General features: G+C 38.1%; 1 protein-coding gene and 1 long non-coding RNA gene across 4 annotated transcripts in view; both read right to left on the bottom strand.

Moving 5' to 3' along the window:
• The window catches only part of LOC118446926 (uncharacterized), a 113,741-nt gene that overhangs the window by 31,763 nt on the left and 58,827 nt on the right, over positions 1 to 23,151 (bottom strand). The gene's annotated exons all lie outside the window — the stretch shown is intronic.
• On the bottom strand, positions 20,473 to 23,085 carry LOC118446866 (uncharacterized). 3 transcript variants are annotated; one of them, XM_085656227.1, is made up of 4 exons: positions 22,941 to 23,085; positions 22,663 to 22,847; positions 22,379 to 22,608; positions 20,473 to 22,345 (listed from the first exon to the last, which is right to left on the bottom strand). In XM_085656227.1, exons 1-4 carry the CDS (start codon positions 22,995 to 22,997, stop codon positions 20,592 to 20,594), a joined length of 2,226 nt encoding a protein of 741 aa, XP_085512353.1. In that variant the 5' UTR covers positions 22,998 to 23,085; the 3' UTR covers positions 20,473 to 20,591. The 3 variants fall into 3 exon arrangements, with proteins under 3 accessions (XP_085512353.1, XP_085512351.1, XP_085512352.1); XM_085656225.1 differs by having other exon boundaries at positions 20,473 to 22,608; XM_085656226.1 differs by having other exon boundaries at positions 20,473 to 22,578.

The following is a 23,151-nucleotide window of genomic DNA, read 5'->3' as shown; positions in this document are numbered from 1 at the left end:
TTAAGGAACACCTCAAATTCACGAACACTCAACGCTTATTTGCATAACTTCATACGGCATAATGAGAGCCATTTTCCTTGAATATGATTAATTATTCGAGTCGGAAGATGCTATCTTCTCGGGCAGCTGTCTTGACTCCTATCGCCCATCTCGTCGACATATAGATTATTCTGTATCAGTATTCGAGCATAGAATACGCATGATCGAAGATTAATCATGAAATATCATCATTATCCATAGAACGTATTATTATATATTGCACTACGTCAAACTACATTCATTTAGGAAACATTTCAAACTTAGTTCTGTCTTGTACGATTAATTTAGTTGCGATTAATTTAGATGCATATATCTCGAAGATAATGTGTGATTTTTGATGAAGTTACAATACCGATGAATACGAAGAGAATCGAATCAAATGATCGTAACTTGATAGAACACGATTGACGGAATAATTCAGATAAAAGGTGAGAACAAAATCATTGATATTAACGAAATTAAAATTGGCAAACATAAATATAGCAAGAATCGAATTGTATTGGACTATGAGTATATGGAGATATTGAACACTATAGTAAGTAACTTTTCGTTGAATCGATTTTAGATCGAACTTACAAAACTTTACTTTCTTTTACATACAAAAGTAGATTAAATTATGTACGACAAATATATCAGAATATTGCAAATCATACAAATGTCTAAATCATAAAGATTATAAATATTTGACAATAAATTATAAACACGAGCTAATATTATCCATTATGTTGGATACATAGCATAGTTGTAATTTGATTTCGTCGATCATAAATTCGATTTCTAGGATAATATAATGGTATTTTTTTCTTTTTATATATATAATGGCGGAAATATTTTCACTTATTAACACAATCGAAATCTGAATAATGTTCAATAAAATTTAATATACTGTGCAATTATTTTTATTTTATTTACTATCAATTAGAGAACTAAACGAAATCTAATTTAAATCCTACAAAAATACACAGTAGTTAGATAAATTTATATAATTTCCAATATATTTTGGAAACTAAGGTTGAAAGATGATTATTATGTATGGGGGAAAAAAAAAATAAAAATACTTAGAATGTCGATTTTGACAAAATATTTCAAGGCCATTGAAATTGATCGAAATTAGTCCTTTCTATTTCGTATAAATACTGCTCGAATGATCATGATCCAGCATGCAACGTTCATGCATTTGAAGAAAGAAGGGAAAATTGTATTTCGTTGTCTTATACCTTCTTTTCTTTTCTTTTTCTTTCTCTTTTTGCGAAAAACCAAGAACCAAAGGAGGGAAGAAGTCGAAATCGTGAAAGAGTACGAATAAAGAGAATGGAATGTGAGAGAGAAAGACGAGGAGGTCGAAAGTCAATAATCTCGAGTAATTCGTCTTTCCGGCGGAAGCTATTTTCATTGTACTCGAGAGATTCGTAGCGAGTCACGGTCGGCGTGCGTTAATCAACTAAAAGCCTGTAGTCTGTGTTTACACACCGCGTCTCAATAGCCGCTATCGTCTACTTCGCATACCGATAACATCGCTCGGAGAAACGCGTCGCATACTTAAACGATAGAAAGCGAGCTCGTACTGCGAGGCGCCAAGGGCCGTGAACGGGTGTGAACAAATCGGAAATGTAATCAGGCTACGTTTGCTGTTTACGTGATAACGACGTTCATTCATTTCTAGAAACGTCTTCTATAACTGGAATCAACGTTTTCGATAATGCGATATTTTACCTTTCCTTTATTTTATCATCATTATCATTTAAATATACGTTTGAAATAGAGTATAATATAAAGTATTTCGATGTCTTCAACCTTTTGCGAAATACGAACATTATTAATATACATATGAGTATATTTATACATAAAATATAAAATATAGTTTATACATAAAATATAAAAATTTGAAAAAGTGCGACCCTCGTTTAAATCTTCATCTATAAAATGAAAGCTTATTCATGAAAATTGGTCAAGAATTACACCTGGACACATTGCTGACATAAACTATTATAAAAGAAGAGATGATGAAGATATACAAACTGACACACTCCACATATTTAAAATAGAAATATATATATATATATATATATATATATATATATATATATATATAGAACAAAAAAAATAATAATAATATATAAATAAAAACAAAAGAACATTATATTTGATTTGAAAAAAAGTATATTTTCTTTAGTTTTCATTTAAAATATCATTCTCTAATTATTAGAATAATTATTATTTCTACGTTTTTTAATAGATTCAATAATTAAACAATTTCAATATTTTTCTTTTTCAGAAAGAGGATATATCGTAAAAATGTTGACATTTTGACATTTAACAACGTAAATCAATGTATTTAAATTGTTTCGCTTTATTTCAGAAGTTAAAATATATTCAAATAAATCAAACCTATTATCGCAATTATTTCATATATTTATCATTAGATGTAGTTTTTATTTAATAATAAGAAAAAATTTGATAAGATACGATTTAAGAGGTCGGTACATATTTGGCAATGTTCTCTTACATAGTATCTAGTATATCGCGTTTGTAAGTGTTGTGTAAACTCAATGGATAGAGGAAGATTGTAGGAGGGTCCTAGTCGTCGTTCTGAGTAAAGATATGATTCTAACGAATGCCGATGTTAGAGAAAGACAGATAAAGGATAAAAAGAGAGTGTAGCGATGTGGGAAAAGAGAGAGAGAGAGAGAGAGAGAGAGAGAGAACGTGCACTGTAACTTCGCGTCACGGCCAGTGAGCTTCATCGATCACCGGCCAACTCAATTTGTCTCCATTGATACCAATCTGCTGAGCAAGCTCGTTCTCCCTTTCTCCTCATACTACTATATCTCTCTTTTTCTCTTTCTCTCTCTCTCTCTCTCTTTCTCTCTCTCTCTCTCTCTCTCTCTCTCTCTCTCTCTTTCGTTCTCTAAATTTCAATCTTAATCTTTTCTCATGCAGGAAAAGAATCTATGTACATAAAGATGATATACATGACAATAGAGAACGTAATACATACGCAATATCTGCAAATCAATTTTTAGATCGTTTGAAAAATAATATTGTTGATTTATGGATAATTAAAAAATTTAATTTATTAATAAAAAATAATAATATGGATCGATGAATAAATTGAAAGATACTTTTATCATATATCAGCGAATACCGAATAGTTTCTCTTCGCAATATCTCCTTCTTGATCAAATTTAAGTTTCAAACGTGAAATAATGTAAATCATAATGTAAATTATCAATTTTATTGGTTCAGTTGTCCCGTCAGGATATCAAATCAAATTTCGAATTTCAAAAATCGTCAATGAAAAACTAGAGAGAAAGAAAAATAGATAGAACGAAAATGAGAAGGTAAGAGATTAAAGAGAGAAAGGAATAAGGATAAGAGGAAGTAAAGTTAGAGAAATTCACGACTTACGTTCAAGCGCGAAAGCACTGCCTTACATGCATAATTTCGTAGAACGGTTAAATTGCGTGAGCGCCGTGAAGTCAGTCAGGCAGCTAACTATGCGGAGCCATTGCTTGAGCACAGTGCAAACATCGCGATATAATCAGGAGAATTAAACTGTCCCTCCTCCGGTTCTCGAAAGTCCTCCTTTTCTACCCTCTCTACCATTGACTTTGCAGTACGAGAAGCACGGTTTCATCCACTGAAAAGTCACCCACCTGTACCGATTCGTGCGAGAGAGAGAGAGAGAGAGAGAGAGAGAGAGAGAGAGAGAAAGAGAAAGAGAGACAGACAGAGAAAGAGAAAACCGTCCTCTAGTCCTCTCGTCCATTGGATTCAACTCTGCTAGCTTTTACTCAGGAAGAAGAGAGATAGGGAAAGATAGAGAGGGTAGTAGTAACGTGAGTGAGTGTTCAACGTAGAAAGAGAGTAGTCCGATATGGAAGAGAGGAAAGGATAGAGAGAGAGAGAGAGAGAGAGAAACTGGTGGGAGAAACGGAAAGGAAGGCGACACGGAGGGATGGGTGCTCAACCAGTACGAACCGTGCGCGCTACGAAACGGCTTTCTATCAAATTATAAGTTGTCACACGGATGACGACGCAGCAGCCGAGCTGACTCCAAGCTTAGCTTTCCCAGTTAACGCCATTGCCGTCGCCGCCGTTGCCGCCGTCACCAATCAGAACTGCTTTCCTTCAACTTTGTCCTTCTCTCTCTCTCTCTCTCTCTCTCTCTCTATCTATCTGTCTGTCTGTCTCTCTCTCTCTCTCTCTCTCTGTCTCTCTTTCTATTTTCACCCTTTCGGTCTCTCATAGTCTCTTTTCTCACTGTTTCCTTTCGTTTTCCTTTATCTCATCCTTCTTCTATCCGTTTTCCTTCCCTTCTTTGTCTTTTCCTTTCATTCCTATCTAGACCGTCGTTAGTCTGAATGCGTTATAGTTGATTCTCTTTTCTTCTAGTTTCCTGTTTCTTTAGACATATAAAGATTGAAAAAGAAGGGAGAGAATGGTCATAAAGATAGATAGAGAGAGAGAGAGAGAGAGAGAGAGAGAGGGTGGAAGGATGAGGGAGAAAATGTTCGTAGGCGTGTTTTACAGTTGTTAGCTCATGGCATTAGTATGTGAGGAATTTCTAATTGAATACTATTTATCTTATGCAGCTAACCTTAGAAGGGCGATGGAGATATGTTTCTTCTATGGTTGGTTAGTTCCTTGGTTTAATCAAAATCGTCGAGGTGACGATAAAATAAAACTTTCTATTAAAAAATAATAGAGGGAGAGAGAGAGAGAGAGAGAGAGAGAAAGTATATGTAACTAGAATAAAACGAATTCTTCAATCGATGAATTCAAGAATAAAAACGTAATTACGATAGTGAAAACGATCTTGAATCAGCCTTTATCAGCCCTTTTCCTCTAGGATCTCAGAAAAAAAGATATCATCGCATTATACGGTCATAAAATTCGAAAGACTAATAGCCATCTCGATGTAAAAGGTGGTTCATCGAAAGAATCGAATCGACGATTTATCACGAGATGAGGAGCCGTCATAACGAGCGAAATCATCGCGTTTTACAACATCGGAGAAAGAAGGGCATACAATCGCTTTCATCGATCCTTCGTCGTCCTTTCTTCTTCTTTTCTCATCGACGTCGCACAATGGACGAGCGCGTAAGAGCGACCCCCCTGTTGGAGCTTGAAGAAAAAAGAATGGCCTATGTTGAAGAATAAAAAAAAAAAAAAAAAAAGAGAGAGACAAAGAAAAAGGATAGAAGAAGGGATCACGAAGGGTAGAGGTCGATTTTGCGAGAGGGAAAACGCCATTAGAGTCACGGCTGATTAAAAAAGTACAAAGCTCCATAGTGTGGTAGAAGCGTGTCTAACGACAGTTGGCTCCTACAATATCGAAAACAAAATAAATGTTACCGATGTCAATTTATGTCTGTTCTTAATTTATTCATATACCAAAACAAATCGAATGATCGTACTTATTTCTTCTCTCATTTATCGGCATAATCAAAAAATAAAAGGAACGATGTTCGTTCGAACTAAAAGAAATCCCTCCTAGAATCTCTATATCTCTATCTCGAATTCGAACGATCACCAATGAAATGTATATATCAAGAGCTTATTTCCATAAAAGCTTAACCGCGTTTTATTATGAACGTATTATCAGCATCACTGCCCTTGGCTCGCTCGTCCCCTTTTTATTATAACACCCTTTTCAACGATATCTTCCCTTTTCTTTTTTCCTTCGTATCACCCCACGACAAGTACTTATTATAAGACGTATTATATCAATCTTTTTTGAAGAACCGATTGCTTTGGATTCCTTCACTTCCAGAATGAATTATGCTTGACAATGGGAAGAGTGAGAAATAAAGATATTACCACTTATAACGTTTCCCTTTTCATGATTACTGAGTTACGTGCGTTTAAAATTCAAAGAGAGGACAACTTCGTTCGTTCTTTCATGTATTCTGACTATTAATTTTATTTTAGCGATATTTTTTGTTTTTGTTTTATTTTTTTTTTTTTATTTTATTTCCTTGTCTTTTTTTTTTCTTTTTATTTACCGACTGAAATCGTGTTATGCAATTAAATCATGAGACAGAATTAAAAATTCATCTTAAAGGAACGTAGATGAATAGAACTATTGATTCTAAAACCCTGACCCGTGGACTCTATAATCTTATAGGTATTCCGCGTACGTCGCACTTGCATCCGCGTGCGCCAAAGAGTTGCAAGTCGCAAGCTAATGTTTGCAATTTACCCAGGCGTGGTGGATCTCGCCGGCAAGAGCAAACCGAGTGGCCGATGCAGAAGGGTTTCTAAAACAGCTTCTCTCCCTCTCTCTCTCTTACACACAAGTTGGGAACATTGAGGGGAGATACAGAAGTGTGCAAGAATGAGATAGATAGAAATAAAGAGAAAGAGAGGCAGAACTAAAGAGAGAGAGAGAGAGAGAGAGAGAGAGAGATAAGTATCCTCTCCTTTGGCTCTCCCCAATCTAGGGGTAGCGGATACGGCAGTCAGCAAGGGTGGTGGCGGCATCAACCAGCGCCGCATCAAGTATCACTCTATTTACCCGTCAAATATTTGTGCTTTTACCGTGAAGCGCCGTATTCGAGGCCCCTCTTCTACTACCACTCTACTCTTAGGCTATCCACTCTATCCTTTAGTACCACTTTGTATACGCCAAGCAGTAGCAACGGCGGCTACGACAACGGCAATGGTAACGGCAGCAACAACGACCACGACAGTAGCAGCAATAGTAAGAACGACGAAAGCGGTGCCACTGTAGACTGAATTTCCTTAACGAAAACTTACGAAAATTTGCAATTCCTAACGAAGAAATCCAAGGACGTGCTATCTCGTCTTTTTGCCGTTCGTGTCGGCGACTGAAATGACTAGGCTTGTAGATTTTTTCGTGACAAATAAAATAACACCTGATTGTTAATTAGAAAAGGTAAAGGTTAATATTAAAGATATAGAGAAAAATACAGAAAGAGAGAGAGAGAGAGAGAGAGAGAGAGAGAGAGTAGAATAAAATGGTTTTGGAGGATGGCAGGTTTTCAATCCGAGATACTGGAGGAAGAAGCAGGAACGAAGCGAGTATGTGCCAAAAATAAAGATTCTTTCCAAGTATAAAAGACAGAGAAAGATAAAAAGAGAAAGAGAGAGAGAAAGAGAGAGAGAGAGAGAGAGAGAGCAAAGACCAAGAACGAAAGTAGTAAAGAGAAGACGACGGTTGCAAGGTCCACGATAAACCCGTAGGCCGGTCACGGATGTGACGCACGAACGGCTACCATATAGCCATCCTTCTTTTTTCCTCTTCTCTTTCTTGGCCCCCTTTAGCTGGTCACCACCCTGGGGGAATCCTAATATCCACGTTTGACGTCATGCCAAATACTTACCCCTTACTCGTCTGGAATAAGGTACAAACGTGAGACGGCCGCAATAGACGACGGTAGCAGGACGTGGAAAGTAAAGATGAAGGAAAAGCCAGAAAAGACTTCTCGTAATGCAATGCCAAGGTAAATCCTCGTGAATGCAATGTAAGACACTGTTTTCTCAACTGAAAATATATTGTGCAGAATAATTAATATTTACGATAGAGGAGGTTATTTCAAAATTATTGTATGAAAAAAATATAAGCCTCATGAAACAAAAATAAATATTAATTTCTATCGCTTCTTAACGCTCTCTAATTAATTTATTTAACATAATACTATTTTTACATAACAACTTTTTGATAGTAATCATTTTTAATAGAATGTGTTTGATTATTTCTTAACACACTTTTTATGGCTTTTAGTGTGTATTTAAAGATTATATTCTCTATATATGTTATCAATAATTATTGTGTTATCAGTAAATACTTGGCATCTTTCGGAGTTCCAAATAAAAGATCGATGATAGCCATTGGATATCGATTTAAGTAAGGAACTTGATTAAATAAAAATATGAAGGAAGAATAATACAACAAAAAGTAAATAAATATAACGGGAAATAAGCGAATTAACTATGGTGCGTTAATGATCTCGAATATGCGATATGGAAATCGAAATTTGAACTGAGATTGAACGAACGTGGCCGATATTTCGGATTGTATTTCCGTACGATGGAAGTTCATAGATGTTCGTCCTAGAACCGCGATCTATAGGATATATTACAATTGATACGATGATATTTATAGAGCGGTTAATACGATGACGACTGATTTATCAATATGGAACAGAAATAAATTGGGTGATTCAAATCAATTAGGAATAAATAATTAAATTAGAATTTAAAACTTAGAATCGGTTTTTAGAAGCTGAATTATATGGAACGTGATACGTTCCCGAGAAACACCATTAATTCTAAAAGTGATGGGATCTATCAATAGACGTTAAAAATAAACTATCGTTCCATGAGGATTCTATGATTTGCATTAAAAAGTAATGATCAGTATTCGTTAAATCTTATTAAACTGTTCGTTGACATTGTAGTAGTGATACTAATTAATTTAATGCTACGAATTAGCTAATAGATATCAATAAACTATGTTTAGTTAATGCCAGTTATTATACATCAGGTGTTGGAATATCGCTTGAAATAGATGATAAGTAACTGATGTTATTCCGGACTTTTTGCTCATCTTATATACTCAAGAAATTCCTAAAAGTGATAAAAGATGCGCCATAGTACGTACAAAGATATGCGCGCGGCATACGAAGTTATTACATTAAAGGGTGCTGTATGGCTTCCGTACTACATGTTACACCATTTATTATATGATGATGTATGTATTCTCATTAGCTCGAGACGTATTTGTCCATATTATCCCTCTTTTTCATACATTGCAAATATTGTTTCATATTTTGTTATACATTCTTATGTTCTATTAATAATAGACAATTTGTTAGCTTTAGTTACTATTTATAATCTATACGGACATAGAAAAGGTGACAGCTTGATTTTTATCTCACACTATCCTTCGTTAATTGTGAAAGAGAGTCACTTTAACTTTTATAACCTCGCACGGTTTTTTTCGATCAACTTTATCCGATTCGGGAGGATTTTATAACGGCGAGAAGTTAATTTTTAACGTTCAGATATACATATGTATGTATAACGTGGGACAGATAGAAGGAAGAGCGGTAGTAACATGGGAAAATATTCACTTTTCGAATTCTGCTCGATCCGATGATCCCGGTGGAAATCAGTAGAATTATCGAGAGCATGTCGACTATCGAAAGGGCTAGAAAGGGTATAGTGAATGCCCGTATATGTATCTATATATATATATATATATAATATATATATATACACATACACACATATATATATATATAATATGTACGTAGGTGTATGGAAGATATCGAGCGCGGACCGTCCGATTTGAATACATAACTGGCTGGATATAAACGAGCCTATGAATAAAATTTAAATTCCAATCAGCGGATGAACAATGCAACGAATATAGCTATGGCCACGATCGGTAGCAATCGCAAGATAGAATAACTTCGACGTAAAGTCTAGACATAGGAGAACTATGCCTAATAAAATGAATCATAAGTTGAAATAGATTAAGTTTTCCATCATTGATCTCCTTTGTTTGGATGATCAATTTTAATGAAGTTTATTTAAGTAATTACAAAGGGATTATATTAGCTGGAATATAATTCTCACGTTGGACTTTCGACGAAATCAGGAGTAAAATAATAATACCAACCGCGCGATTATGTATATTTTAATTCATATATAGCAGGGGACGGTGAATCGACCATTGTTTTCCAGTATTGGGGATGACAGAAACAACCGAGCCCTCTTTCCCTTTAAAAGAGGTGGGAGGAGGAGGATACCTCTCGAGATAGCACCGAACGACATGCAGCCGCCCGGCAATCGCAGCAAATTACAATTATGCCTGTTTGACATGCGGACGGTTTGATTTATTAATCATCGACCAGCAGCACCCGGGTAGAGCCAACTGGATGGGATGGTAACTGAACGTAGAAAAGAGAGGAAAGAGGAAAATAACTGTGGCAATGCCGGAGCAGAAGCAGAGCGCGATGAATATTTTCGCGCCAACGCGGCCGTGCTCGTAATTTTCTCGATTCGCGTTTATTGTAATTTATGCGTGGCGTTAGCGAGCTTTCTCTCCTTCCACGAGTGTACACAACCCTCTCTCACCCATTCTCTTTTCCTCTCTCTCTCTCTCTCTCTTGCTCTTTTCCCCTCTATACTCTTGCAACGAGTAGTAGCATGACGAGGGCGAAACGCGAAAGCTCAGGCCTGTTTGCACAGCGCTTGATACAGAGATTCAGCCGATTCAATTAAATCCGCGGTAATCGATTAAGCGTGTGATCAACGGCGACCGTTATCTTTTTATCGGCGGATTTATGCAAATTAACGGTTGCCACTTCACTCTCTTCTCTTCGTTTCCCTGTCTCTCTTTCTCTCTCTCTCTTTTTCTCTCTCTTCCAACATTCCTACCTCTTTCACCATATCTCTTTCTATCTCTTTCTCTCGTAGAATACTTTATGTTTCATAAAAGTGTTTATATCGGCAGAGAACGAATTTCCGATTGAATCCGATTCTAATTATCGCTTCTCATTTAAGTTTTTATCAGGAATGGTCGTTCGAGCGAGTTTGAAAGCCTTTCCGAAACGTGAAAACGCAATCGAACGAAATATATGCTCGATCGAAGTTGTAGGTGGCCGGTTAAAGACCGATGTGAATTTGGAATTATTCGCGTGAGAGGGGAGAGAGAAAGAGAGAAAAAGTGTGTGCGCGCCCGCGCGCGCGCATGTGTGTGAGTGACAGAAGAGAGATAGAAAGAGAATCAACAGAGATGAGAAAGCAAGAGGATAGATAAGTCAATCTCTCGATGAACAACGCTAATGGCTAAATAATGTATATATATATAGATGCTATTAACGTTTCATAAACAACAATACTGATTATATTTTGTTTCCTAATCTTTGTATTCTTTTTTTTTTTTTTGAAAGCTAAGATTTCGTCTGATTATCAATATTTAGATTGTTACTGAATTATTCGAGATTCAATTCCACGTTCGATGTATTATATTTGAGATAATTCTACGTTTAAGTATACAGAAAGGATACAAAAAAGAAAAAAAGAAAAAAAAAAAGCGCAATATCATCGTCCGTTCATTTTATTACTCTATTGTGATAGAAAGTAAGAAAAAAGATTAAATTAAAATCAATATTAGAGAATTATTATTAGAATCCTCTCTAAGACGATGATAAAATAAAATAACGATGAGTTGATAATCCGACAGTAGTAAAACCGCTTTCTTTTCGTTCCATTGACTCTCTGAAGACTTGTAATTACTAGGTACCTTCAATCTCCTTGATTAATCGGCTTCCCAAGTTCCGTCGACGCTTCCAATTTTGACGAAAACGAGTGAGAAAGAGAACGAACAAGAAAAAGGGGGAGAGAGAGAGAGAGAGAGAGATAAAGAGAGAAAGAAAGAAAGAGAGAGAGAGAGAGAGAGAGAGAGATATACTCGTTCTCGCGATTTATAGAGCGTATAATAAAGGGCGCTTCGACGTCGAAGAAGACGACGATAGTTCAAATTTTAGTTTCATCGAAGTTAAGTGTCCATTAGAAACTTTAGCTCAACGTAGGAAACGACCAAAACGAAGAGAACAGTCTCGGCGTAGCCATCCGTGGCAATGCAGATCATTTCGTTCGTTGTACCAAGATTAAGGCCTTTAAATACGGTAGCTAATATTCCTCTCTCTCTCTCTCTCTCTCTCTCTCTCTCATTTATGCATTTTGAAATATATCGATGTATCTTCCAAACGACAAAATCGCGTTCACGTATTTGTATATCTAGCCAATTTCGACGATTCATTCACTCGAACATAGTCTCTATTCTTTCGTTAATTCACTATTATAATTATTACTTCATTGTATAAGCCGTTTACAAGCTAAATCGATTAACTTCACTTTATGAATTTTTAAAAATTTAGAAGTACTCGATGGAATTCTCACTTTTTATATTCATAATTAATTTCCTTAGTTTTATTTATTTAATATCATTAAACGATTAAATTTGTTTGGAGTATCAAATGAAAAATAATTCACTTCGGTAATGATTATTATTCTAAAACTGTTCTATCTTATTCATTTTTTATATTGTCAGTTGAAAGCTACATTTGCATTTATACATTCTACAATGTTTATTTGAATTTATAATTTTAAAGAGAATTTTAATAAGCAATTTATATTATTTCATCGTATTTCATCAATTTTTGTTTTATGGAGTTAATCGATTTGTCAAATGAACGTCTCATAACGTCAATATAACATAATTCGTTTATTTTTCTTTAAGATTATTCCAGTTTATTCGATGTTTAAATTAAAAAAGATTTTGAAAAGAGTATCTACATGAAACTCTTTCGATATTCACGTACATTTTCTTTGCCATTTATGATAATTATACTTGAACGAATTGAGTGATGACTGATAATCCCTGAAAAAATCTTTACCGTATGCGTTCACTTTTCTTGTTCGAAATTTTTGTACGGTGTTCTATACCAGACAAGAAAGTAGATTCCTCGATTCAGATATGATCTGCTTGGAAGTTTTGTCTTTTGAAAAACTATGACAAGTTTGAGGATAAAAGACGATTGCATGAAAGTACTCTTAACAGAACGAAGATATGAAGATTTTGCCGACGGCTTTAAAAATACGTTCTCAAAAATAAAAGTAATGCCAAACAAAGAAATTTTAAATAGGAGGATAAAATAATGTATTTCGAAAAGAAAGATTTAAAGAATAATAATGAAAAATTTTTTATATAAAACGAATTCTAATTAATGATGTTATATCATTTAAAATTTAAATGAAACTTCTTTACGTGTAATTAATAAAATTTTGATAAGAATTTAGATATTTCTTTTTACGGTATATTTTTATTGCTAATCAAGGAATTGATTTTGTTAATTGTAATGAAGTATAAAAGTTATTCCAGACTTTTAGAAATCATGTATTACGGATATACAAGAAGAAAAATCTACGATTTTTTAATCCCCTAATATTGGCCTCAAGAAGTTCCTTAAAAAAAAAAAAAAAAAAAAAAAAAAAACACACACAAGTAATTGAATTTCTCGTATTTCTATAAGCAACAAAATATAATTCCGTCTCAAGTCTCACGCTCTTACTTTTTCCGATTTCTGAAACTTACAAAAGAAATCGTAGCTAGAAAAGATTAATCGTACTTTCAATCGGATTGTTCTCATCCCTCAAGGAACCTTCGAAATCTAACACCGCGAATCCTTCGTCATAGTGCTGGTTCTTCGGAAAATAAAGTTTCATCTTTTCTATCTTGCAGTCCCCTCAAAACGATCATCTTTATATGCACTGTTATAAGGGTTACACGTATATACATATTTGCCAATATATGATCAATCTTTGTATTTTCATGGAAATACGAGAAAATAATAAGTAACGCGGCCCCGTTCTCGTTACAACCATTATATTTTCCTTCATTCCTGAAAACGAAAAATCTTATCTCTCACATGGAAGAATGCGAAAGAAGTACAGGAGTAGAGATAACGCAGAAGCATCTCGATCCGTAAATCCATCGATTTCTCTCCCATTCCCCACTTCGTCCCTTCAACCAGAAAAAAAAAGTGGCTGAAATGGACGGAGAGCAGTGACGATGAGAACGAGAAAGACAGGAAAAGAGAGAAGGAAAAAAAATACAGAGCCGAATGGTGCAAGAAGGGGCGAATAGGTGGTGGGAGATGGGGGCTGTCGGTAGCCGTGACAGAGTTACGTTGTCGCGTGTAACGAAGTAGATTAGTCAGTGTGACAGAGGGCTGTAATTCCCTAGGCAAATGACATCGATCGTATAACGAACGAACACACACACACACACACACATACGCGCGCGCGTGCACACGTACAAACATACACAGACAGAAAGGCAGCATCCCGTTATCGTTCGCGTTTGTACACCGGAGAGCGCATTCCGCGAATCGAAACTCGTTTCGTGGATATAACGGAGACACCCTCACGACTATCGTTTTTTAACAAACAATTTTTTATTGTTTACTTCTTTTTTTTTTTTTTTTTTTTTTTTTTTTTTATCTACAGAAACATATCATCCGACGATTTTTTGCACCGCATTACGAATATTTTAAAGTCAATCGGTGTTGTCGGTATAGAGAATTTGAAACGTTTTATTAAAACGTTTGCAAAAACATCTTTGTTATTAACGTAAATGAATAAGAGTATTCTATACGAGGAAATTCTTTAGAAAAGAACTTTTGTTCTCTTAACACAAGGTTTGTTGTTTTAAACAATACGATCATTTATTGCGAAATATTTTCTTTTATCTTTATAAATAATCGATATTTTAATCATTCTGGTTAAATATAATACTTTGTATGTCTACATTCTGTAAATATGTATTTACGGATAGAGGAATATAGCTTTATAGATTTTTGATAGTATATCGCGCGTTAGAGAAAACCAAACGCAATTCGTGCCGATATTTGCAAAAAGCATGGCAACCAATATTCGGGTAAATTTTTGTCGGCGAAATGCATCGTTCGACCAAACGAGGATTCGCTCTATCTCTCTCTCTCTCTCTCTCTCTCACTCTCTTTTTCTCTCGTCCTCGCCCTCGGTTCTCCGCTTTTGGCTTATGTACTTTGATCGGACGAGAGCGCGCACCGATACGTGCACGTGTTTTTGATTTTTCAACGAAAGCGGCGGCTGCTTTCGACGCTCGAAATACATATTCTTGATTGAGATTCGATCGAATCCGTTAAATTTTCGAGAATTCGCGCTACGAGTGCCAATTCGGCTTGCTTTGGAAATTTTATCGTTCTTCTACCGCGTGCTAACTTCGTTAACGATAAGAATAATATTTATATTCACATAGTTCAAATGAAATTAAAAGGATTATTATTATTATTATTATTATTATTATTATTATCGATTCTCAATTTAATTAATAGAAATAATCTCATTCGACTTATCTATCGCAAAATAAATTAATTATCTTACTTCATATTAAACTCTACTTATTTTCTTTCTCGTTGATTCGTTACAATTTTTGATTATGATCAGTTACAAATATTGAATTATTTAGTTACGAAAAATTTATTATTAAACAACGAAGAATTTTAGATAAAATTGTTTCTAGAATTAAATTTCACTTTCTTCAAATTGGCTCAAACATAATATCGATTCGAGGTAAGATGAAACGAAAGAAAAACAAAGACTAAAGTCGTTTACCGAAAAGAAAAAGTAAGAATACGGAGAAGACAGAGGTGGCTACCCGCTGTAAACTGGCATCCATCTGATCCTCTCCTTGCCCTTTTGGACTGCGAGTGGTCAGAAATGATTACTCGTGATTTAAGTGGTTCTCTAGTCGTCCAGGACCTCGAGACCGTCCGACCAGTTGCATTTAGCAGCCTTAGATGTTCTAGCCCCGTTTTATCTACAAATTGCAGTGCTTGTATGGATTTAAACATAGAAGAGAGGTGGAGGAGCGCCTCTTTCATCTTCTTTCTCTCTCTCTCTCCCCCTTACTCTATGTCTCTATCTCTTTATCTCTCTTTCTCTTCCTTTGAGCATTCTACTTTTTCAGGAAACTCTCTTGCATCAAAATATAATAAAACGTTTCTATTCGAAAGCATCAATACACATCATCACACGTGAAATATGAAAATCCTATTTTCGATTTTGTCACTTTGTCCCTTTTATTACCTCGAACTTATGACAAATATTAATATATTATTCTACAACTATTAAAGTCTTCGTTTATATCTCTCAGTGGAAATTGTAAAAAAAATCCTTGATCAATGTGAACCAAAAACAAATCGGTTTGACATGAAAAACAATGTATCAGATTTAATTGAAATGAATTCAAGTGAAGTCTACACCGCGTTCATCAAGCTTTAAATCGTATTCGTTTGATCTCTGTATATGAATAGAATATCACAAAACAATGGAAATATCGATGCGCCGAAGGTTATCCAAGCGATTGATAGAGCGGATAGGAGTGATTCGTGTAGGTCCGATCCTTTGTTTCTAGACAGTTCGGAGCAGATAGCTTCGAAAGCGGCGGCCTCTCGAGACAAGTAGTACCCTCGACATGGTAACGGCCTGGTAACTGCCTCGTAAGCCGTCTAACGGAGCACCGACTATCCCTAATGTCCGATTCCTGCACGGTGGTTACGATCGTCCTGCCGGAATGGCCTCTTCATCAAGGATCACACGCCTAAATCCTCCAATGTAGACTGAAAACCCCCTTCTCTCTTTCTCTCTCTCTCTCTCCCCCTTTCTCTCTCTCTCTCTCTCATTCACTCACTCACTCACTCTTAACTAGACCGAGGTCGCGAAAAGTTAGCGATCAAACAGGAGGACATAAACTCATATCAGCGATAGCATCGAATAGTGCTTTGTACGATCGCAGGAAATTCAATGAGAATCAAAGAGAGATCAAGAGAAGAGAGATCAATGACGATCGATTCTAGCAGAGTGACGATACGTCGATGATGAAGGAAACTAGTACGTCCTCCGAAGTCGATGATGCTATTGGTTGTATCGATGATACTCAAGAGTTGGATACCGCAATTGGATAATTGGTTTTTGATCTTTGGATAACTTAAACGTTGTGATCGTTCACAATAACCAGATCCAGTCTCTCTCTCTCTCTCTCTCTCTCTCTCTCTCTCTCTATTTATCTTTTTGTCTGTTTTTCAGTCTCTGCCTTTTCTCACTCCTTTCTCCCTTTTTCTCTTTCCCCCTTTATTTATCTATTTGTCTACCTCCTTCCATCTTTTCTCTCTTTTCCTCTCTCTCTCTCTCTCTCTCTCTCTCTCTCTCTATCTGTCTGTCTACCTATCTATCTATCTACCTAGCTAGCTAGCTATCTACCTTCCTATAACTGATGGTCCGAGGCCGCAATGACGGTGCACCGCACACTGATGATGAGCACCGATGCTTCTTGCCGGGATTTCCAGGCAACGGCTTCGCCGATAATGCCGTTCTCCTGTTTCTCTTCCGCTTCAGTGAAGGGTGTATTGCATTGGAGGCTATCCCATTACGGGACCACCGGCTTCAGTGTTCGATGTTATCCCGACGAGAAGGATAACCCCCGACTCCAAATAGATAGCTCCGCGATTACGATTTCCCGATTAATTTGCATTTCTAACTCGAACGATCGAACACATAGCTAGGTATATATTCTCTCCCTCTCTCTCTCTCTCTCTCTCACACACAGACACACACACATACACACCACACACACACTTTGGTTAATGCTCTCAACTTACGCTTTTATATATTCTACATATTTATTCTTTCATTATTTATTTAAGAAATGATCTTTGGATATCTTCAGACAATTGTTACCATTTAATCAGAATAAAAGACACTAACGAACAATCAAACAAATTTAATTGTTCAGAATCGAGCTTATCACAACTAACAATTTTTTCGGTTTTCTGCGACAGGAAAACTCTGATCGTCGTGATGTTGAAGTTTCGTATGAGGATACAATGCAAGAGCACTCACAAGAGATCTAGACACGATCGTTAGGATATACACTTGTCCAGAAAAGAAGACTCTCAAAAGATCTGACGAGCTCCTCTCTATGGGTGGGATTTATGTTCGTCTGTTACATTTTCACAAGAGAAAACGATAAGTAGCGAAAAAGAGAAAAAGAGAGGGGAAACGGATTGGCTTGATAAAGAAAAAAGTATGTTTCGTAGGAGGCGTCGAATTTACAATCATTAAAATGATATTTCCTGAATCGGTGTCAGAAGCATGCAATATCATTCGAATTGGTTTATTCAATGCAGAAGATTGTGCGTGTGCGTAGACGAGTTCGTCGAACGAGATAGGGGTTCGAAACAGTCCTGACCAGGATTTCCCTTGCAAGAAGAGAAAGGACAGAAGAGGAACGTCCGTCCATTGAAAAGCGAACAAACTGGTCGATCTTTTGTTGAACACAATGCCGGGGCTTACGAACGTCCAATATTTTCCGTCAACAGGCTGCACGCGTTCATCTCGTTATAAAGTTTGTTTGATAGGTAAACATCGGACTCTGGTGATGTGCAAGTCCAAAGTTTGAGAAACCGAGGGGATCGGTGCAATGATGCAACTGAGCCATTTCGACGATAAAAAAAAATGTATGCTAATATAATCGTCTATCGAAATTGGCATCGACACGACAGACTCGAATATAATTCGTTGATCAGATTAATATTTTTCGTAAGTTATTTCTGAAATTATTATTTAACAACTTTAGCTATCTAATCGATGAAATTAAAACAGGTTGTAAAAGAAGAGAAAAGAATTTTGTTTTTCTAAGATTTACAAATATTCTACTTGAATATTCTCAAATGAAATTACAGACGAATAAAAGTATCATGATCGTAGATGTAAAAATTTTTTTATCTTCGATACTTACTTCTCAAACGATAATTACTAATTATCTCGTGATTGAAAAGATCAGATATTAAATCGAAAAGCGAGAAGGATTGAAAGTTATCATAATTGAAAAGTAATAAACGAAAAGAAAAAGAAAAAAATGAAGAAGGATTCGTAGTGCGTTCATCGATTTGTAGACGAATTCGACCTTCGTAGTTAGAAAAGGGTGCGAAAGAGTTGGCTATGGCACACCAGTCGCGTAAGCGATGTGTCTAAGGCGTCTTCGAGATATTATCAAGGCCGTCGGCAATCTCGGTAGTCTGCATCTGTGCCCAATATTGCATGGTAGAAACCTTGGGAGCCACCCTTGTGTCTGCTTTCCTATGACGACGAAGACGACCTACACGCTCACCTACACCCATTGGTAGCACGTACGAAGTGAGAGAGTGCCTATGACAAACGTTGCCATCTAAACAAAGGACCTCGCGGAGCAGTACGCGCGTACCGCAGACACGCAATTTCCGCGCGGCATGTAAATCGCTCGAAATGAATTTCTGCCAATCACGCACGTGCCTACTCTTTCTCTCTCTCTCTCTCTCTCTCTCTCTCTCTGTTTCTCACTTTCTCGACTTGAACGATTGCTAGGGATCCCTTTTGGTGTCATATGTTGAACTAAATGAGAGAAATCCCGAATGAAAGTAATAGTCTGTCAAAATACTGAACACGTGATGCTTATAATTACTTGCTCTTAAATAAAATCGATTTTTATTTTTCTTACATTTGTATGTTGTATCGAAATCAAAGATGTAATAAATAATATCGATAATATAAATAATATCAGTATTAAAATATCGATTTTATAGAAAAAGTGACTCGTCTATCATTCGAAACTCTCCACCATATTTAAATAGTATTATCTGTCTATGAATGGTGTATCGATAATGCGGAATACTTGTATGTGCTTAGTTTTTTTAATCGTGCGAGCGTGAACGATGCAAATGATTTACGAGTGAAAAGTGCATGTAGATATTTTCTTCCATTCTATTCATGTTACGCTTTGTCCCAATTCCGTATCAATTGATAATACGAATATATTGAAAGGGTTTTGTGGTTGTAACAAATGATTGTGAATGGAGAAACATTGAAGATTAGATTTTCAAAAGAATACAATCGATTGTGAACATCGTTATAAAGATTGTTATCAATGTATCCGATTTTTTCGAAAGTTCACCACTGATTTTGTTTTCGGATTGGAAAGATTTTCACTTGATTCATCGAAAGGAAATTCAAGAAACAAGATTCAGTCGATGGAATCTCGCGTGTCTGGACGTAGAATAATGAAAGTCTGAATCGTCGGTGGCTGATAGTCGAGGTTGTCACGGGATAAAGCCAGAATAGTTTCCTTCGTCGCTTAACGAACGCCTGGATAAATAGCTTCTTCGTGAAAAAGCATGAGCACTTTCGCACGAATTGGCTGAATTCCAACCTCGAAGCTAGGGGTAGACACGACGAGGATGAGAACGATGAGAAGGAGAAAAAGGTTCGCTTTCTTCGTTGTTACGTATAAGGGAGTTCCTTCCTTCACTTTTCCTCGGTTGATGCATCGTCGAAGCGAATAAATGGTTTGCTTCTGTCGGCAGATGGAAGATCTGAGGAATAGTTGAGAGTTCGGCTCGATGGGCGTCTTTTGCTTTGCTTAAAGTCCCGCGAAACTTTGCGAAGGAGACTTCAACTGTGAGAAGCCGTACAAAATGAATGAAGAAAGCCAACGGTGTGTAGGAAATATTATACAAGGGGATGATTTCGGCATGAAATCGCTCAAGATCTGTCTACACATGTTCTCGCAGATTCTTGGATTCTTACGTGATAGTCGAAGTTTTCTGAAAAATTTTCCTCGACTGTTAGATTCAACCAGCTTGCAATTTTTTTTTCTTTTGCGAGAGGAATCTTCGAAAACAAAACTTTTTCGTAACATCCCAATATTTTTATACATATGTATAGTGTTATTTCGGCTACTTTGATTTCTTCCAACTGAATTTTTTATTGCAATAAACTATTATTTCAGTTGATGGTGTAATAATTGTGATATGATTCCTTTTTTGCTCACTAACTATATTTTAAATAAATACAATTAAATTTTTGATATCTAAATTGTTAATGGTTTGAAACACCATTGAATAGGATTGAATAACATCATGTAGATCGATAAATTAACAATAGCATAGGCAGCGATTTGGTCCAATAGGATAAGGTATGGGTAAACGTGGATGAGGTAGACGTGGAGGAGATATAGGTGGAAGAGGTAGACGTGGAGGAAGAATGGGTCCGGTGCTTACACCTCCACCTACTCCTACGCCTATTGCTCCACTCGAACCTGCTCCAGAACTTGCTCCTGCACCTGAATCTGGTCCTGAGCCTGCTCCTGCGCCTGCTCCTGCACCTGAATCTGGTCCTGAGCCTGCTCCTGCGCCTGCTCCTGCACCTGAATCTGGTCCTGAGCCTGCTCCTGCGCCTGCTCCTGCACCTGAATTTGGTCCTGAGCCTGCTCCTGCGCCTGCTCCTGCACCTGAATCTGGTCCTGAGCCTGCTCCTGCGCCTGCTCCTGCACCTGAATCTGGTCCTGAGCCTGCGCCTGCGCCTGCGCCTGCTCCTCCATTCGAACCTGCTCCTGCACCTGCTCCTGCGCCGGATCCACCGCTTGGTTGTTCAGAACTGGGTTGTTCAGAACTGGGTTGTTCAGAACTGGGTTGTTCAGAACTGGGAGAACTAGATGAGGGAGAGCTGCTAGGTGTTTGAGATGGTTGTTCAGAACTGGGAGAGCTGCTAGATCCATCACATGGTTGTTCAGAGCTGGAAGTTGTTCCAGTTGGTTGTTCAGATGATGTTGATCCTACACCTGCTCCTGCGCCTGCTCCTGCGCCTGCTCCTGCGCCGCCTGCTCCTGCGCCTGCTCCTGCGCCTGCTCCTCCATTCGAACCTGCTCCTGCACCTGCTCCTGCGCCTGCTCCTCCATTAGAACCTGCTCCTGCACCTGCTCCTGCACCAGATCCACCGCTTGGTTGTTCAGAAGTGGGAGAACTAGGTGAGACAGAGCTGCTAGGTGTTTGAGTTGGTTGTTCAGAACTGGGAGAACTAGATGAGGGAGAGCTGCTAGGTGTTTGAGTTGGTTGTTCAGAACTGGGAGAACTAGATGAGGGAGAGCTGCTAGGTGTTTGAGTTGGTTGTTCAGAACTGGGAGAACTGCTAGATCCATCACATGGTTGTTCAGAGCTGGAAGTTGTTTCAGTTGGTTGTTCAGATGATGATCCTGCGCCTGCTCCTGCGCCTGCTCCTGCGCCGGCTCCTCCATTCGAACCTGCTCCTGCACCTGCTCCTGCACCGGCTCCTCCATTCGCACCTACTCCTGCACCAGCTCCTGCGCCGGATCCTCCATTCGAACCTGCTCCTGCACCTGCTCCTGCGCCGGCTCCTCCATTCGCACCTACTCCTGCACCAGCTCCTGCGCCGGATCCTCCATTCGAACCTGCTCCTGCACCTGCTCCTGCGCCGGCTCCTCCATTCGCACCTACTCCTGCACCAGCTCCTGCGCCGGATCCTCCATTCGAACCTGCTCCTGCACCTGCTCCTGCGCCGGCTCCTCCATTCGCACCTACTCCTGCACCTGCTCCTGCGCCGGATCCTCCATTCGAACCTGCTCCTGCACCTGCTCCTGCGCCGGCTCCTCCATTTACACCTACTCCTGCACCAGCTCCTGCGCCGGATCCTCCATTCGAACCTGCTCCTGCACCTGCTCCTGCGCCGGCTCCTCCATTCGCACCTACTCCTGCACCTGCTCCTGCACCGGATCCACCGCTTGGTTGTTCAGAAGTGGGAGAACTAGGTGAGGCAGAGCTGCTAGATTCTTCACATGGTTGTTCAGAGCTTGAAGTTGGTGGTTGTTCAGATGGTACTGATCCTACTCCTACTCCTCCACTTACTCCTCCACTTACTCCTCCACTTACTCCACTTACTCCTCCACTTACTCCTCCACTTACTCCTCCACTTACTCCTACTCCTAGTCCTCCTCCTAGTCCTCCTAATCCTACTCCTATTCCTACTCCTAGTCCTCCTGATCCTCCTGCTCCTGCTCCTGCTCCTGCTCCTCCTGCTCCTCCTGCTCCTGCTCCTGCTCCTGCTCCTGCTGCTCCTCCTGCTCCTGCTCCTGCTCCTGCTGCTCCTCCTGCTCCTGCTGCTCCTCCTGCTCCTGCTGCTCCTCCTGCTCCTCCTGTTACTCCTGCTCCTCCTGTTACTCCTGCTCCTCCTGCTACTCCTCCTGATCCTGCTGCTCCTCCTGCTACTACTCCTGTTGCTCCTCCTGCTACTACTCCTGCTCCTGCTCCTTTTCCTCCTACTCCTAATCCTAGTCCTCCTCCTAATCCTAGTCCTCCTCCTATTATTATTCCTCCAGCTCCTCCATTTTTACCCACCTGTCATATAATAATTTTAATGATAAAAGTGCTTTTTCATAGACTAGTAATAAAGCATTCGATGATAATTTTTTCATAATTATAAAATCTTACCGTATAAGCTGTGGTAGAAACCACAAGGTAGAGTAGAGAGAACGCTATTGCCTTCATGGTTGTTTTGCTGCTTCTTATTCCACTTTCGAATGTTGAGAATTCGTGCGAGATATTTATACATAGTTTATGAATAGAAATCAATTTATTATTCAATTGACAAGTGTTAATAATGTAGTACCATATGTTATGTCAATAACGATGGTACTCGCAT

This window comes from Vespa mandarinia, chromosome 3, assembly GCF_050613455.1.
Source record: "Vespa mandarinia isolate Hongniang chromosome 3, ASM5061345v1, whole genome shotgun sequence".
In the NCBI taxonomy this organism is placed as follows: domain Eukaryota; kingdom Metazoa; phylum Arthropoda; class Insecta; order Hymenoptera; family Vespidae; genus Vespa; species Vespa mandarinia.
The sequence above is the reverse complement of the archived record's forward strand: the minus strand, read 5'-3'. Positions and strand labels throughout refer to the sequence as shown.

What these genes read in the sequence shown, in the direction of transcription:
- LOC118446866 (XM_085656225.1), bottom strand. Translation starts at nt 22,997, where the DNA reads ATGAAGGCAATAGCGTTCTCTCTACTCTACCTTGTGGTTTCTACCACA. An exon ending in TTTCTACCACAGCTTATACG is followed by an intron (nt 22,848 to 22,940) that starts GTAAGATTTTAT and finishes ATTATATGACAG; the next exon opens with GTGGGTAAAAATGGAGGAGC. An exon ending in GGAGGAGCAGGAGTAACAGG is followed by an intron (nt 22,609 to 22,662) that starts AGGAGCAGGAGT and finishes AGGAGGAGCAGC; the next exon opens with AGGAGCAGGAGGAGCAGCAG.